This window comes from Castor canadensis, chromosome 4 (assembly GCF_047511655.1).
Source record: "Castor canadensis chromosome 4, mCasCan1.hap1v2, whole genome shotgun sequence".
NCBI lineage: Eukaryota > Metazoa > Chordata > Mammalia > Rodentia > Castoridae > Castor > Castor canadensis.
The window spans coordinates 84,450,096-84,466,881 of record NC_133389.1 but is presented as its reverse complement, the minus strand read 5'-3'; the positions used below and the strand labels follow the sequence as shown (position 1 = coordinate 84,466,881).

The 16,786-nt window shown below is 38.5% G+C and overlaps 2 protein-coding genes across 6 annotated transcripts in view; one reads left to right on the top strand and one right to left on the bottom strand.

Moving 5' to 3' along the window:
• The window catches only part of Insig2 (insulin induced gene 2), an 82,496-nt gene extending 78,377 nt beyond the window's left edge, over positions 1 to 4,119 (top strand). For all 5 annotated transcript variants that reach the window (XM_074070574.1, XM_074070575.1, XM_020185884.2 and 2 more), the window contains 3 exons: positions 812 to 978; positions 1,158 to 1,257; positions 2,419 to 4,119. In XM_074070574.1, the coding sequence (XP_073926675.1) occupies positions 812 to 978; positions 1,158 to 1,257; positions 2,419 to 2,460 (309 nt within the window). In that variant the 3' untranslated portion in view covers positions 2,461 to 4,119. The remainder of the gene's footprint in view (positions 1 to 811; positions 979 to 1,157; positions 1,258 to 2,418) is intronic.
• The window catches only part of Ccdc93 (CCC complex scaffolding subunit CCDC93), a 175,226-nt gene extending 159,475 nt beyond the window's left edge, over positions 1 to 15,751 (bottom strand). The window contains exon 1 of the mRNA XM_074070571.1: positions 15,638 to 15,751. The gene's annotated coding sequence lies outside the window, so the exon portion shown is untranslated. The remainder of the gene's footprint in view (positions 1 to 15,637) is intronic.
• Between the last annotated feature and the right edge of the window lie 1,035 nt (positions 15,752 to 16,786).

Here is a 16,786-nt window from a genome sequence, read left to right as displayed (position 1 = left end):
CACTTCAAGGCTTTATCCTCAACAAATTAAAACCAGAACAGTTGACATAATAGAAAGGGATACTGTGTCCTTGGTAGTCTTATTTCTGAACTGCATTATTATAAAATGTGTCTGTCAGTAAATCATGTAGAGAATGTGGTACCCTGTTAAATAGCTGTCAACTCTTCTATTTCCATGTTCCTGTATGATTTTTGAGTAATACTAAACTGCTTTGAGAAGTAATATTGGTTTCCTTTTTCACAAAACTATGTTCCTTTAGCAATACTAGTGTTGTGAAGATTGCAGTCACATGTTTAGCAAAGAAGTCATTTCTTAAATAATGAGTCTGATTTTATAATTAGGAACATAAATGGATTTTTCTTTTTTGAGGGCTTCCAGGACAGTAAGAGGTATTTACTGCCCTTTGTATATCTGGTATTTGGTGAATTCTGAAGATAGTTTTATTATTTAATGTGGGGCTGGGATTTAAACTCAGGACATCTCACTTGCAAAGCCAGTGCTCTACTGCTTGAGCCACACTTCCAGTCCATTTTTCTCTGGTTATTTTTTTTGGAGATGGGGTCTCACTAACTGTATGCTTGGGTGGCCCTTGATCAAACCATGATCCTCTCAAGTAGCTAGGATTACAGGTGTGAACCACATGGGCCCAACTCTGAAGATAGTTTTCATTTCACCTATGTTAAAAGGCTGAACATACTCAAGAATAAACAACTGAGTCCCTCAACAATGGCATCTCTTATTTTAGGAAGTGAATAATAAGTGATATTATTTGGTTATAAGGTTTAAGATGATTCTTTAACACTGATCTCAGAAAGTGGATTTTGATAACAACATACAGTTGTCTCTCACACTGGCTGCACTATCCATTGGACTGTGGTGGACTTTTGATAGATCTAGAAGTGGTTTTGGTCTTGGTGTAGGAATTGCTTTTTTGGCAACTGTGGTCACTCAACTGCTAGTCTATAATGGTGTTTATCAGTAAGTATTACTCTTTTTTGTGCTTGTTTGCTATGTAAATAAATGATAACTGAGTTTAGAATTGAGATGTTGAATTGGGTTAGTTAGTTTAATCTACAGAATAACTTATTTTCATTGTGATTTTCTTAAGTGTCTTTGTACCTCCTCTGGGGGTTGTTAAAATATTTCTATTATTCTAGATATACATCTCCAGATTTCCTCTATGTTCGTTCTTGGTTGCCATGTATATTTTTTGCTGGAGTCATAACAATGGGAAACATTGGTCGACAACTAGCAATGGTAAGCCGATGCTCATTTGACCCCTTTTCTGTGTGAGATGTGACAGATTTTCTTTAAATAGCCATCCTTCTTAGCAGGAAAACAATTTGTGAAGACATTATTTGATTTCTCATTTGTACTTTCATTGAAATAAATCATTTAGGAGAATTTAATCATAGGAGTATTAAAAGTTGAGGAGCTATTACAGAGAAAAGCCAACATGTGTTATGAATAGGGTAATATGATTTGTTGACCATATGGGGATGTTAGATTTTTTTTAAAAAACGAATCTACAAATTTCCAGTCCATCAAAAAGGTATCAGGGTTAAAATTGAAAAGGGACACTACTAATAACCACACTGCTACAATATTCATAAAATTAGGACTGCCTCCAGCAAATTAAGACATCTGATCATTTTACTTATGAAGGAAAAGGACATCGTTGATAACCCAGGTCATAGTGGCAAGGGTTAGCATTCAAAAACCATGGCAGTTTCATGAATAAGCGCTTATCATTTTCATCATTGTAGCCAGCAGGGAGAATTCAGTCATTTACTTTGCTATCTTTTTGATAATCTGGCCACCCAATTCTTCTAAGTCTATTGGTTTTCTTTATTTTGAATTATGGTTATACATTTTTATAGATTTACTTTAACATGCTGTTTTGACTAGAAGTTTTTATAATGCAATAAATTTTTTCCTTTAAATCATAAAGTGATTTGAAACAATTATCTAAATTCACTACATCAGCCCCATCCTTAAGTTTGAGACCTATGCTTTGCTGGTTCACTTTACTGAGCTAAGAAACATACTTTACTTCCTTTCATATTATAGAATTGATTTAAATCACCTACTGCTGTCATTGCTTATCATGCAGAAACCCCATCTTTCTCCTGCTTTTGTCTATTGTTTATCACTTTTAGAATGTGAATTAGGGGCTGAAGGTTTAGCTCAGTGGTAGGGCATTTGCCTAGCCATGTATAAGGTCCTGGGTTCAGTTTCTAGCACCGCAAAAAAAAAAAGTGAGTTAGCTTTTCTTCTATATCTCATTTGTCATTTAATCCTGATAATTGTGTAACTCTCAGATTCTTTGAGGAATAATGTAGGCATATATATTCATTTTTAGAGCTTTTTTGGTTGTTTGGAAGTTATCGTTAACCTTTGACTTTTTAATTTTTGCAGTATGAATGTAAAGTTATTGCAGAAAAATCTCATCAAGAATGAAGAAGGCAAAAATGTATCTTTTATATATCAAGAAGAAAATGGCATATAAATGATAGAAATACCAACAAAACTTCGGACTGTAAAAAATTGCCAAGATGCAGTTTTTCCCTTGATTGGTGTGTATAGACACATACACATGTTGTTATTGCAATCTGTGATTGCATCATCTGTAAATCAGTTGCAAACCTTTGTGTATTTGAGTTAGGTAACTGTAAGATATATGTGCACTACATTAAAATATGTTAATAGATGAAATTTTTAAATTAATTTTTTAAATATACCATACATTGTATTACAATGTTGACGTGCCAAAATATTCTCTGTCATGAAGAATTAATAATGCTTTGAATAGTTTTTAAATTTAGAGAACTAAGATATAGAAGAAAGCCAAAAAAACAAGCAAACAAACAAACAAGAAAAGGGGTAGCTGGTATATTTTCTTTTGCTTACTGTTGTGCCTTTTTGTTTTTCTAGTCACAGCAGTATGAGTTATGAGTGCTCTGATGTGTGGTTAGTTTCTGTTTTGATGTTATTTCAAAGAGTTTGAGTATTTTAATATATGGTGAAAATGAACTTGTATAGAATGGGTTTAAACCTGTTACTGGAGAGAGCCCAAAGAGTAAGTTTCTATTATAGCAGATTTTATTGTTGGTATATGTGATGGGCAGGTGAAGTTACCAACATTAAATTGCTTTGAGTTTAACTTTGGAAGAGTACATGTAATTAAAAGTTAGTGAATTTAACTAGAATAGATAAGGTTGGGGAATACAAAGTGACCTTCTCCAGTGCCACAGAGCATAAAGTGATAATAGTTTAGTTGTTATTTGCAATACAGAAGCTCACTGCTTTTGCACATGGGAGGTGTAAGAAATACCAAACAGATCAAAATGACATTTCTAATTCTATCGGGTTCTGTAATCTATTGGATTCTATAAGCGATCACTCTAGCTGGGCGTGCATGTGACTGTCAGTGGAATGCCTGGATTTGCAATCTATTTATGCATTATGAGGACTGGGTGGATACATAATTTCCTGTACATTCAGCTCTACTGGTAACTAGTTCAAGCACACTCTGTGCATGTTTAGGATCTTGAATGCAATTTTGGACATACTTTGCTAACAACTACATCTATTTAGGTATGGCTCAAGTTTAAACTTAGCTGACTCTCCCTCCCATAATTTTCCTTTTTGAAATTGTTGACAGTTGACTGATGCACCTTCTGAGTGCTGTAGTGAGTGTGTGCTTGTGTGTTGAGTGTGTGCGTGAGAGAACATGTACAAGTGTATGTATAAGCATGTGCTCTGCTTTCCTAGAATGTCAAGGAGATTTTTTTTAAATTTTGGATTTAAAACAATTGCTCTCAGACTGAGGTCTTGTATGCCAAACTTTAATCTGCTTTTATGTTTTCAGGTGAAAATCCTAAGAGGATTTCATGTTGAATATGTGTACAACTTAACTATATTGGTGGTAAACATACTACTATAACTTTATTATTCTGTCTTCCAGATAATGTTATTCATTTAGGAAAATAAGGTATATTTTTAGAATTGACTTTGTAAGCACTATAAAATCTTTAATAAGTTATAAGGCCTATGATGTATTTACTTTAAAAATTGCTGTTAAAAGCAGGGTGTATTAAATATATAATATCATCTTGACTGAGTCTCTTTTCCTTCCTCATGATAAGCTTTAGAATATAGTACTTAAAAAACTAATATGTGTGGCTGCATTTGCTAAGAAGTCATGAAAGAAGACTAAGTATAGTATTAGGGAGATCAAATAATTGTCATTGGAATTCTTAAATTATTTTCAGATTATCTAGAAAACAAGAAAAGAATTCTGGCAAAAATAAAATGCTTTCAATATTTTGATAAATATATAAATGTATAAAATCTATTTTTTTGCAATCAACATTGCTATATTGACAATTCTTTGCCTTTATTACTTAAAATTACAGGAATTTGGGCAGCTGAAAATGGAACTAAATTCTACAAAAACAAAAACAATTAAAATGGGCTACTCAGATCATGCTAATACTTTTGTTGTGAAATTTGTTTGTTTGCACTGAGCCATTTTATCTTAAGACCATGGGAATTCTCAGTGTTGCATACATTTCACATACTTTGTATTTTCTATGTAAAATCTAGAGTTGGTCAATATCACTAAGTATATCCGTACTGATTTTGGTTCACTTTCTATATTAATGTATGTTCTGTTGTGTAAGGCAGTTCTTCTTGCAGTGGTCTGAAGAGTAGACTCTAAGCTCTGTGTGTCTGAAAAAGTTTTTCATTCTTGAAGAACAATTTAGTAGAACACAGAATTCTGGGTTCACCATTTTCCTTGTCCTCCTTCAACACTATGAAGGCTTTTTAACTGTCTTCTGTCATCTCATCTTGCAGATAACAAGTCTGCTATTAGTATAATTTTCCTTCCTTTGTAGGAGATCTGTCTTTTTTTATTCTAGATATTTTATATGATTTTTATCCTCAAAGTTTTTCAGCTTCACTCTGCTTTGTTTAGTTGTACATTTGTTTTTATTTTCATTGTTAGAAATTTCTTAAATGTGGCACCATATTGGAATCACATGGAGACCTGTAAAACAGTGTGATGTCTGGGTCCCACCTTCAGAAACTTTGGAATAATTGGTCTGCGGTATGCCCCAAGCATTACTCATTTGTATAGTTATGTGTAAAGTAAGGGGATGGGTCTAGGTGAAAGGGACAAGATGAGTAGTGATGTTGGAATTATGAGCTAGAGACACTAAGATAGGAACTTCAGTGTAAAGGTTAAGAAAGAAGGCTTAAGTGAATGCTAGTTCCTTAAACCAAAAGAGGAATGCAGAGAAGTGGGTGAGTGGCTAAAGTCAATGAGCTTCATTGATGCATTAAGGTTGAGATACAGAGAGGACATCTGGAGAAAATGTAAACGTTAGCATATTTGATTCTGAGTGACTAGGTGTAAGTAAGGATGTTGTCAACATACAGCACTAATAAAGAATCTGTGGGAGTGGATTTGATCACCAAGGGAACATGGGAAAGAAGAGGTCGAAGGATGGCGAGGAAAGTAAAGGAGTATGGCAGGAATAGGAGGAAAATCAGAAGAGAATGCTACTGACAAAGCTGAGGCCATAGAATGTTTCAGGCAAAGGGCAGTTCAATCTATGAAGTGCAGTTGGAAGGGCAAATTAATCTTAGAAATGAAGGAGAGTGTCATATTTCATTGTTCTATGTTCTTTTTCTACTGTGTTTTGTCTTCATTTTGAAAGATTTTCTCTGTATACTAATAGCTCTCAAAATATAATTTTTTTTGGAAGGATTGGGGTTTGAACTCAGAGCTTTGCACTTGAACTACTCCTCCAGCCCATTTTTGCTGTGGTAATTTTGGAGTTGAGGTCTCTGGAACTATTTGCCTGGGCTGGCCTTGAATTGCTGTCATCCTGATCTCAGCCTCCCTAGTAGGTAGGATTGCAGGTGTGAGCCATTGATGCCCAGGGAGTGAGGAGAGTAGGGAACAGTGAGAGAACTGCCAGAATGGTGGAGTTTTAGATGGCATCTATGAAGAACAGACAGGATGAAGAATTGTCAGCCAGTGTTGGAGCCATCATGGACCCAGTTGAGAGGAGAAGACAGGTATTTTCAGTAGAACCAATGAAGCGGTTATGCTCTGTCTGGGTGCACTCTACAGTTCAGGAGTATAGACCAGTCACAGGTGAGTAGCTGATTCTAGTCGGGGATTCACAGGTTGCCTGGCACAAGATTCTGTGAACAATAAATGGAGGCTTCTAAGGAGAGATCAGGTGGGGTGTCTTGGGACCAAAGCAAATTGGGGAAGGAGCTGGGTCAATGTGCTCCTCTGAGCATGAGGAGTAGGGGAGTCAAAAGGACTGGGAATCTGAAGGGAGAGCTCTGCTGTGTGGGGAGGAGGTGCGTGTGCATTGCAGGTGGAGAGAAATGCATGGAACCCTTACAGGTCTTGGTGATCTAAACATCTGTTTTCCTGGTTCGCTGGAGTAGGTGAAGAGGAACAGGAATGGGGTAGACGTGTAATGCTGGGTTGGCCAGATGCCCACACTCACGTTGACATCACCTAGAATGATCTCAGAGTTCAGATGGAAAGGAAGGGAGTCAAGTGTACTCCTCTGCCATTGAATGAAATAATTATCCATTTGCTTGCTTTGATATATGGAATTTTTAAAGGTATCATCATTCTGGATATTCTGAAGTTTCACTACACAATAGGTTGAGAAGTAGATAGTTAATACTGTACAGAGAATTTTTCTCCTATTTGGAGAGCGGGGATGTGGAGGCGGGTTTAAACTCAGGGCCCTGTGCTTGCTAGGCAGGTGCTCTACCACTTGAGTCACACCCCTAACCCTTTTTTGCTTTAGGTATTTTTTCAGATAGGGTCTTAATGTTTTTGCCTAGGGTTGGCCTCAGACTATGATCCTCCTACCTCTGCCTCCCAAGTAGCTAGCATTACAGGTGTGATCTAACACACCAGGCTTATTTATGGAGGTGGTATCTGGCTGACCTTTTGCCTGGGATGGCCTCAAATCTTAATCCTCTTAATCTCCATCTCCTGAGTAGCTGTGATTACAGGCCACCACACCCAGCCCCTCAGAGACATTTTTTTAATTGTGGGAAATTTTCTTCTGTCTTTATACCTAGTATTTCCTTGTTCACCATCTCTATTCTAAATGTCCTTCATTCAAGAAATCATTGACCTTTTATTTCTGTTTTCTGAACGTGTCTTAGCTGTTCTCTGTCATGCTATATTCTAGAATGACTTAACTGGATCCTCCAACTCACTGAGTTGCTCTTCAGCTGTGTCTATTCAGTATTCAGCACAACTGTTACATTTTTAATTTCAGTCATCACAATTTTAATTTCCAGGATCTCTATTTTTTATGGAAGTATAATTGCCATTTTTGTTTTTTCTATGAATATTAATTATCCTTCTAAAGTTTTAAACCTTTCTAAAGAGACATTGTAGGGAAGGGCAGAATAAGCCTGCTGCCAGCCAACCTGTGATCTGAGTGCTCCCTGCCACGCCTTGGGCTCATTGCCATACTTCTTGGGATTGAGTGCGAGAAGTCACCACTCACACAGGGGAAGATACGGAGCCATCTGACCAGGTTGAGATTGGCAAGGGGAAGGCATTTTCTGGTCTGGGCATCAGCTACCTCTGAGCTTAGAATGTCTCTGGTTTCATCTTTAGCAAATTCTTTCCTTGAATGTCTCAAGTTATGGTTTACATCTGCCTGCTCTCAATTGTTTTCTTTTCAGGGAATCCTTGTAGTTTCTAGTACATGAAAGATACTTATTACTTTGCATTATAATTGTAAATACCTTTCCATTTTAAAAGTCATTTGTTGTTGCTGTCATTATTTCTGTGAATTTGGGATAGGAGAAAGAACTACACCTTGCCTAGTTTGCTACCTTGATTCAGTCTTCCACTTCATTTTATTTTATTTTATTACTGTGCTGGGGATTGAACCCCAGGTCTCACACATCCTAGGCAAGAGCTCTACCACTGAGCTACACCCTAGTCCCTTTCACCACTTTTTTTTAATATCACAAAATCATCTAATCGCCCTAATTATTTACCTTTACATTTTCAAAATCTCCATTTGGTGAAGAGCTGTGGAACATAGGTTAAGTCCATGGTTTCTTACTGGGTCTGAAGAAAAATTCAGACCCAGCAAGTGAAGTATCCCAGCATCTCCTCCTGTGTGCCTCCTTCCTTTTTATCACTGATGAGCTCAGGGAAACCTGTCATCTTTCTTTGTGATTTACAAGATAGACTCTTCCAGGATATGTCAACTGTTCCTAGACAATGTTGTTAGGTATCAGCTTTGGCAGATCAGATAGATAAATGTGCCTTGGAAAGATTGGGCTATTGATGAGCCTTGTGTCAAAACTGATTGCCATATATGGGTGATTTTTCCCTTTCACTGTTTCCCTGGTTTCAATTTCCATCAGGATTTTCATGAACAAAGGACAGTTTTGACTCCAAATAAAATTGTGCTCTAGCAACTGTGTCCTTTTCTGCTTTCATTATCAGGTTTGTAACTGCCATTCTGTGGCTTTCCCAAAGTGGGCTTTAAAAGTGATGAGCACTTGGAAAATATATTGTCATTTGAAAATTATTCTTTTGACTATTGTTCTGAACATAGTAAATTCACTCACTCCTACTGTGCTTCCATGAGATTGTTTCATTTACAAGACTCAGCTCTCTTTTGGAAAAAAATTTTTTTTCTTGACAGCACTGAGATCTGAACTCAGAGCCTTGTGCTTGCTAGGCTGGCACTCTATCACTTGGACTATACTGCCAGCCCTTTTTGCTCTGGTTATTTTGGATATAGAGTCTTACTTTTTGCCCAATCAAGCCTGGACTGCGATCCTCCTATTTTATGTTTCCCATAGTGACTGGAATGACAGGCACATGCCTCCACTCCCAGCATTTTTCTGTTGAGATGGGGTTCTCATGAACTTTTTTGCCCAGACTATATTGGAACTAGGATACTCCCAATCTCAACTTCCCAAGTAGCTAGGATTATAGATGTGGCCACCAACGCCTGGCTTAGAAACACTGTTTGAGGAAACTTATGCAGAATGTGATCATGGGTCAATTTATTGTGATGAGCAATTGACTAGACAAAAGAAAGAACCCAAGTGCTGAATCTGTTTTAGAAGTTTCTAAAATGCATTCCTTGGGAGTTTCTGCCATCGAATAAAATTCATTCCCATTCCCTTTATAGTCCTCACATGTAACTCCTGAATCTTCAGGGAATGTCTGCTCAACCAAAGTATGACAGTGGCAGTTCTTGGGATTTTTCCAGCAGGACATTGCAGCAAGATGAAGTGCTGCCCCATGGCCCTAAGACTGGCTGGGTCTATCTGGGTGTGCACTTGGCCTTGCAAATCCTACAGACTGACACACTGATGATGAAGTGTAGAGCTGTTTATAAAGACCAATCTTTGTGAAATTCTCAGTTCCCCAGACCTGGTGCATATTAAGACCCAACTTGTGCAAGAAAAGGAAGTTGGTACATACTGAAGCAAGTCTTTTCAGAATGTATGTAGAATTTATCCTAAAGTTGAGTCAGGTTGAGGGTTTTTCTCCAAGAAAAAATAAATCAGTGAAAAATAAATGTTTGATATTTTTATCTGCCTTTCAAGTAGCCACTTGTTTTCACTAATGTATTAGGATAGGCTATAAGAAATTAATCCTTAAAATCTCTGTGGCTTTAAATAACCAGGTTTATTTCTCATTCATGTGACATGGACAGCCTGGATCATGGGAGGATATTCTCCATGGCAGTGGTTGTCTCACTGCGGGCAGGCAGCCTTTTTGATTCTGAAAGGCAGGGATTGAAGGGGCATGGGCCTTCTGCCCATTCCCCTCCATGTGAGCCCAAAAGTAATGTACCACACTTCTGCTCAGCACAGGGTCCAGGATTCATCCCATAGCCTTGACTAACTGTGAGGAGATAAGTAATCTTTCCCCTGGAAGGAGAGAATAGCTGGACCCTGGTGATCACTGGTGATGCGCACCACTGCTGATGCAAAGCAGAAGCATTCTGTTCTCACTAAAACACTCTTCTCCCTTAGTGGTTCATACTTAGCACAACTATAAGAGAATATTATTGTGGTAAAATTTAAAACAATATAATATTTAAAATACAAATTGTGTACTTAAGCCCTAGGGTGGTGAGAAAGAAGAAAGGAGTTCACTTTTGCTTTTACTTATCATCTAGAAGGAGAAATGGGAGTGAATGGCCAACTCAAGCATTTTCTTTGTACCTCCTGCAAGCATCCCATCATGCCCTTGTGATCTCCTTTTGTGGCTGCCTGCACAGGTCCATGTTTGTTGCCTGGCATAGCAGACCAGACCCTGCTCAGACATCACTCCAGTGACCAAGGAGTATCTTGTCACCCACACTGTCTACTGTCCCCACAAGTCACTTAGCTGCTTGTAATTCATGTCACCTGTGCATTGGACTTTTAATACCATCAAAAATAAATGGCTTGGCACAGCAGGTATTGACATGCATGCAGACTTAGATTTCTAGTAGAAAAGTGGAGGAATTTGTAGACATCCTTAGATTACTTTGTAACCTGGGTTTCCTTAGGGAGTTAGTAAAAGCAATTCCTAGAGTGCCTAATGTCCTCTCCCTGCCAAGAGTGCCTTGAACTTGGGTCTCAAGCCTTTTTTCATGGCAGAGACTTTAACACAGCCTCCACAGACCCAGTCTCAGTCTGTTCTGACAGAACAGAAAAGAGAATTTTAACAAGTGTTGACTTCTGACCTTTTCAAAAGTTAAAGTCTTAAAGGAGCCTGTGTAAATTACTGTCCTGGGCAGCATGGTTTTTTATATGATCTGTACTATATAACAGTGTTCCCCTGCTGCTCAGGAGAGGCCACCAAAAGGTGAGAGCACAGGTGCTGACAAACCTTGAAAGAAGTGGTTTACTCAGTGAGTCTTTCTCCTTAGATGACATATCAGTCAGTTTTGTTACTATAATAAAATACCTGAGGCAGGCTATTATATAAAGAAAAGAGATTTATTTCGGTTCACATTTTTGGGGTTTGGAAGTTCAAACAATGTAGCACAGACTGTAAGGATGTCTTCTCCCACTCCTGGCATGCTGCATCACATCATAAGGGGAGCATGTGTAATCTATCTGTGTGGTTTGTCTCCCTCTCCTTATAAAGCCACTCTAATGATGCAATCTAATCCAATCATGTTCTACACCATAGATTAGTTTTCTACCCTCTGAATACCGTTGATAAGACTTTGGGAATTAAACTCCTGCATGAGTTTGGGGGAACAAATCATATTCAAACCATAGCAGATGGGATAGACAAGAAAACCATGTGGACAGACAGGTGAATGTCTGGTCTGGTAGCAGGGAATACTGCTGGTAGAGGAAGTGTAAGAGGTAGAACTTGAAAGATAGGGACTGGCTTCTCTGGCAATTTAAATGACTCATAGAATCTATAAGTAGGGCACTGTACTCCAGCACAGCACATAATTGCTTGTGAGGTTACTTTTCGGAGGCCTGCAAGCTGAGTCTACTCTGTATGCCAGAGTTCATGGCCCTCTCATTAGTAAGAAATGTCATTAGACTAATACTGAAAACATCCTGGAGGGCATGGTGGCTTATACCTGTAATCCAAGCTTCTTGGGAGAAGATCAGGAGAATCATGGTTGAAGGCTATTCTGGGCAAAAAAGTTTGTGAGACCTCATCTGAACAAATAAGCTGGGTATAGTGGTATGTCTCTGTGATTCCCAACCATGTGTGAAGCACAGGAGGGAGGATAATGGTCCGAGGCTAGCCTGGGCAAAAAAAAGTGAGACCCTATCTGAAAAATGACCCAATGCAAAAAAGAGGCGTGGCTCAATTAGTAGAGCTCTTGCTGAGTTCAAAAACCACTATCCCTCTTCCAGGATATCCCCTGCCCCCCAAAAAAACACTGAGTCTGATGAGGGTATGATCTGAATGTGGGTGTGGGGGGGGAGAGCAGGAAAGAGGAGGCCTTGGGAGTCAGTCAAATCTAGCCTGAACTCTGAGTGAGTTACCTCCAGCACACCAAATTTTAGGTTTGCCACTTTTGTGAGAGCTCTAAACATTATATGTGATGATTTAAAAGGCTTAGCTGAAAGGGCTGGTCCAATTAAATATTGGCTCCTGTCCTTTCCCTCTTTCCTACTCACTGCAAAGTAAGTGCATTGAGCTAGTGCACTGGCATTTCCTGTGGATGTGGGCATGCCTCCCTGAAGTTTCTGTATAAATTAGAGAAAGCTTAATGCCTGAATCCACAGCAACTGCTGACCACCTTGCCATACTTCCCTCATCTGGTTAGTTAACCAGTTCCTAAGTCCTCCGAAGGAGGGAGGGCTGGGAACTGGCCAATTCTCAGAATATTGATTAGCTTATTGCTTGACAGCAGACCTGGAGATGTGACCAGGTCAGTTTGGGGCTACTGTCCATGAAGGGACACTCAGGGGGAGTGCCAGGGGTTGCCACGAGGCCACCAGAGGGAAGGAAAGGTGTAGGAGATAGGAAATGGTCTGTCTGCATCTTATTTTTGCCTAGGGATAATGGCAATCCTCATACTTTATAGTGTCACCTCTGAGAGAGTGCACTTTCCCAAAGGAGGAGTTACATTTTAATTAGCCACCAGGTACCTGGCTTCTGACACATCACTTCTTTTCTACAGGTCTCATCATTTGGATTATTTTTGCCCGTGTCCGCCACTTGCCTGTCCCTTTCATGTGTATCAGAAGGAAACCACCAAACTGCCTGGAAATCCTATTACCAGACCTCAGGTTATTAATTGTCGAGTTCTCCCCCACAGTTACACATTACACAGCTGAAAAAGTGGTTCTCTTTCAATAGTGTCTTGTCAAAATGCCAGGCACAGTTTGTTTTTGACATTTTCTGCTACTGTTAAATAATAGTCTTGCTTCTGTCATAGCTAATGTTGACTTCAAGGCATTTGGAGGGCATTTCTCAACTCTAGCCTTAACAGCAAGACCCAGGCTTGACAGATATTTTTCTTGCTTGCCCAAGGCAACTGAATATAAGGGTTGTGACATTTGCTTTTCAAAGCTTTAAGAGAATTTCAAATGGGCACATAGCACCTAAAACTTTAGATCCAATTTTGCACACATACGAAACATTAACACAAACACAAGAATTCTTGAAGCTTTGCCCTTCTAGGGTTGACACTGAAACAAACAATATCCCATTTTAGGAACCCTCAAAGCTAGTTGTTATGGCTTGGTAAACCTCTATTAGTTAAAATGTCATACTTAGTTACAGATCCCTTTAAAATCAATAAGCATTTTTATTGTTTCTATATTTGCAATGGAGCAAGCCCTTAAACACTGCCGGCTAGCTGTGTGTGCCATGTGCCATCTGCCAGGGAGAGTCTGGCTCTTCAAGCCCAGTGCTTTCCTGTGTTGCTATGTCCATTAGGAATTGAATTTATGCTCCCCTTTTCCCACTTTTGTGCAAAGGCATAGTTAAATTTTTTCCTATAAAACCGTATAGATGAAAGTGTAGCGATTGCCTTGTAAAGGACAGCGTTTCTGAAATGTTCACCATTTATGAGGCAATAGGAGGGAGGGCATGAAAAGAATGGGCATAGTAAATAGGAACTGTAGAAGAATTCTGTAGAATTGCATGGGAGCTGGCATTACGCATATGTGACTGAGCCAAGAAACGCACGGTTGGTTTCAAAATAAACACCCAAAGAATGGCTAATTGCAAAAGTCTGCTGTGCATGCACAGAAGAATAAAAGTCCTGTAGTCATTAGGATTTCCAATAACTAAAGTAATTTGAGTTTGGAGCTTTGCATATGAAGAAGCAGGTTACAGATCTAGTGGATATGTGGTCTGCAACACACTTTTCTTTAACTAGACTTATGCTTCAAAATTCAAGTTCATCTTCAAAATTTGAGAAATGTTTTTTAGATTTCCAAAATCTGAGCATAGGAGTTGTTCTATCAGCACTTCTCACTTATTCTCTGTTTCTCTTTTCTTTTCTCCTAAGACTGATATTCATTTGGGAGACTAGATAGCAGCAGTTTTTCTTCAGAGAGGAATCTGAATATCTTAAAAATCAAGGTATAATTATACCACGATTCATACACATCACATAGACATTTGGCTGACATACAGGACTCAGAGAAGACTGGTATGGCAGGAAGGGGACATAAAATTCACCTAGGACAGTCCATTCTGGTCATTTTACAAATACAGAAACAAAGGCACACATTGATTAAGTGCTTGTCCTAAATCATACAACCAGTCAGTGACAGAATCAGACATCTTAGTTGCTTTGATAGGACATTAACATTTCAATTCATAAAAGATAGAGATTTAATGTGAAAACTATGCAAGATCATTGCAATGTAGCATATATGTTGGCCACTGATGAGAAATCAGCATTAATTAATTGGGAATGTTTCTATTACAAAGGACAATTGTTACCTTAAGTAGTAGCTTAAATGAGCACCTATTTATTATATGCTTAACACATACCAACTTATTTTAATTACCCCAGTAAAGACAAGTATTATTGTCTACAAAGTATAAAGTCAGCACCTTGTTCGTGAAGAAACAGGATTAGAGAGGTCATACATAAACTGTCAAGGTCACATAACTAGAACACCCAACTGGGGATGGAGCCCAAGCCCTCATCCTTCCCAGGCAGCTTCTGCACTGACTGTGGGTGTCAGCACAGGATTTGATAGAATCCTATATGGTGACATCCTATACAATGTCAGATATAGAGCTTAAATGTTCACATGGAAGTCGTGTTGTTCTTTCTATACAAATTTAGAGTTTCGCTGGAACAATGAACAATTTCACTAGTGCAGTTCTTGGTTCCAAGCCTGAGATTTGCTGTTTTGTGGTACAGTAAGTTGACTATCTTAAAGAAAGAGTTGTGTGTAAAGGTTATTTGCAACGGGACTTTAAAGTGGAGATATTTCTAAATCAAAGGGTTGGTTTAAATAGTCTCATTAGGAATAAATTGGAGGTAAGGCACACTTTGCCAGGTACATTTTCATTTTGACTCAAACTTGAACCTCAAAAAGACTCTATTGTTTTCACTTGTAAGATTGAAGTTGGCATACTAAAAAAAATCTAAAATGTTGGCATGTCCACAAGAGAGTAACTATGAAATAGACCCATCATCGTCTAAATTTCTATTAAACTTGCCTATTATAAAAACTTCACAAGCATTATTTATGAATTTTGAAGGGACTTCTGCATATTATGATCTGTTATATTTAGATATTCATGACCTTAATGAAGATAGGACAGAAAAAATTAATCTGGCTTATTGTCAGATTAAGAACTGTAACTAATAAATAGAAATGGCAGAGGTCAACTATTTCCCCTCCATCTGTCCCACCATCAGCCCTGGAAAGGATAGTCCTGCCTACCACACTAAATTCCACTCTCCCCGGAGCACACCCTTCTTAATGAGGCCATGTGGAGGAATAGGGTGAGCTCAATGGTAATCCAAAGCCTACAGTCATATTAGTCAGGACTTTTGGGACTCTGCATGATAGAATGAATATATGATTCAAAATGACTTAAGCAAGAAATGGTTATTGGCTCATGAAACTAAAGGCAAGAATTGGTCTCACTTACTGCTGGAAGTCACTTATTGCTGGATTTCAAAATTTGCCATGAGGACTTAGCTTCTTTCCATCTGTTTGCCCTTTCTGCTGAGTTGGTGTTAGTCTTGGATTTCATAGAGGCAGGATGGCTTTAGCAGCTCTGGCTTCATGTCCTCTCTTATGCATGCCCCACTTCTCAGCAAAAGTTTCATCACATCTTATTGGCTGTGATCAGGTCAGATGTCCTTTGCTTAACAGCAATCCCCATGGCCAGTTTTGCATAGAGAAAATAGACTATGTTGCCAAATAGAAGGGTAAATGTAAAAAGCAAAACAAAAAGAAGAACACAAAAACCCCAGATGTTTCATACCAGAGTCAAGTGGAAAATGAAAAAATAAGAGAAAGAAACAAATTGCAGAAGGAAACTGAGGCAGAAGACAATGAGGAAAAGGGGAAGGGGAGAGAAAGGGAGAGGAGGAGAGACCTTTCGATGTCTTTCTACTTCCCACAAAACCTATGCTTTCTCTCTAAGAAATGCTTTAAAAATGATTCAGGTAGAGGGGTTTTCTGTTCTTTGGTTTTCTGTAACCAGCTGACCATGAATAAGATAATTAGCTTGTGTTTCCTTCATTCATTAGATTTTAGGTAATAATGGAGTTTGTATATGCCCTACAGATAACTTCTGGCTCTCAGTGGGAAGAAAAGCCTGCTTGCTAAAAAAGTCATCCAAAGGTTAGATGTATGATTTGAGCTAAATGATCTTGGATGTCCATGAAACTTGAGGTTCCAAGGTTTTCTGCTTTTCAAACAATACCTACACTCAGTTTCATCCTGAGAAACTCACCTTTTTTCAACCCTGTGCCACCCAGCTCACCTTTTTCACTTGGTGTAATGGAGGAGGCTCCTGATTATCAATGTAGTTAAGCATGAATTGGCCACACTTCCATTTAAATAGGTTCTCCTTTTACATATAAGAACATTTATGCCTATGGTATAGAGACACCATTGAGGAGATTCCCTTGATTTTTATCTGAATCACAACGAATCCATTCCAGTCTCTTTGAAATGAAAAGTAGGATCTAGAAAAGGAGATTCTAGTGCCTTTCCAAAAAATCCATCTCAAATTTTTAACTTATCTCATTTTCATTTAGCATTCACCAAATACTAGATTGGAAGACTG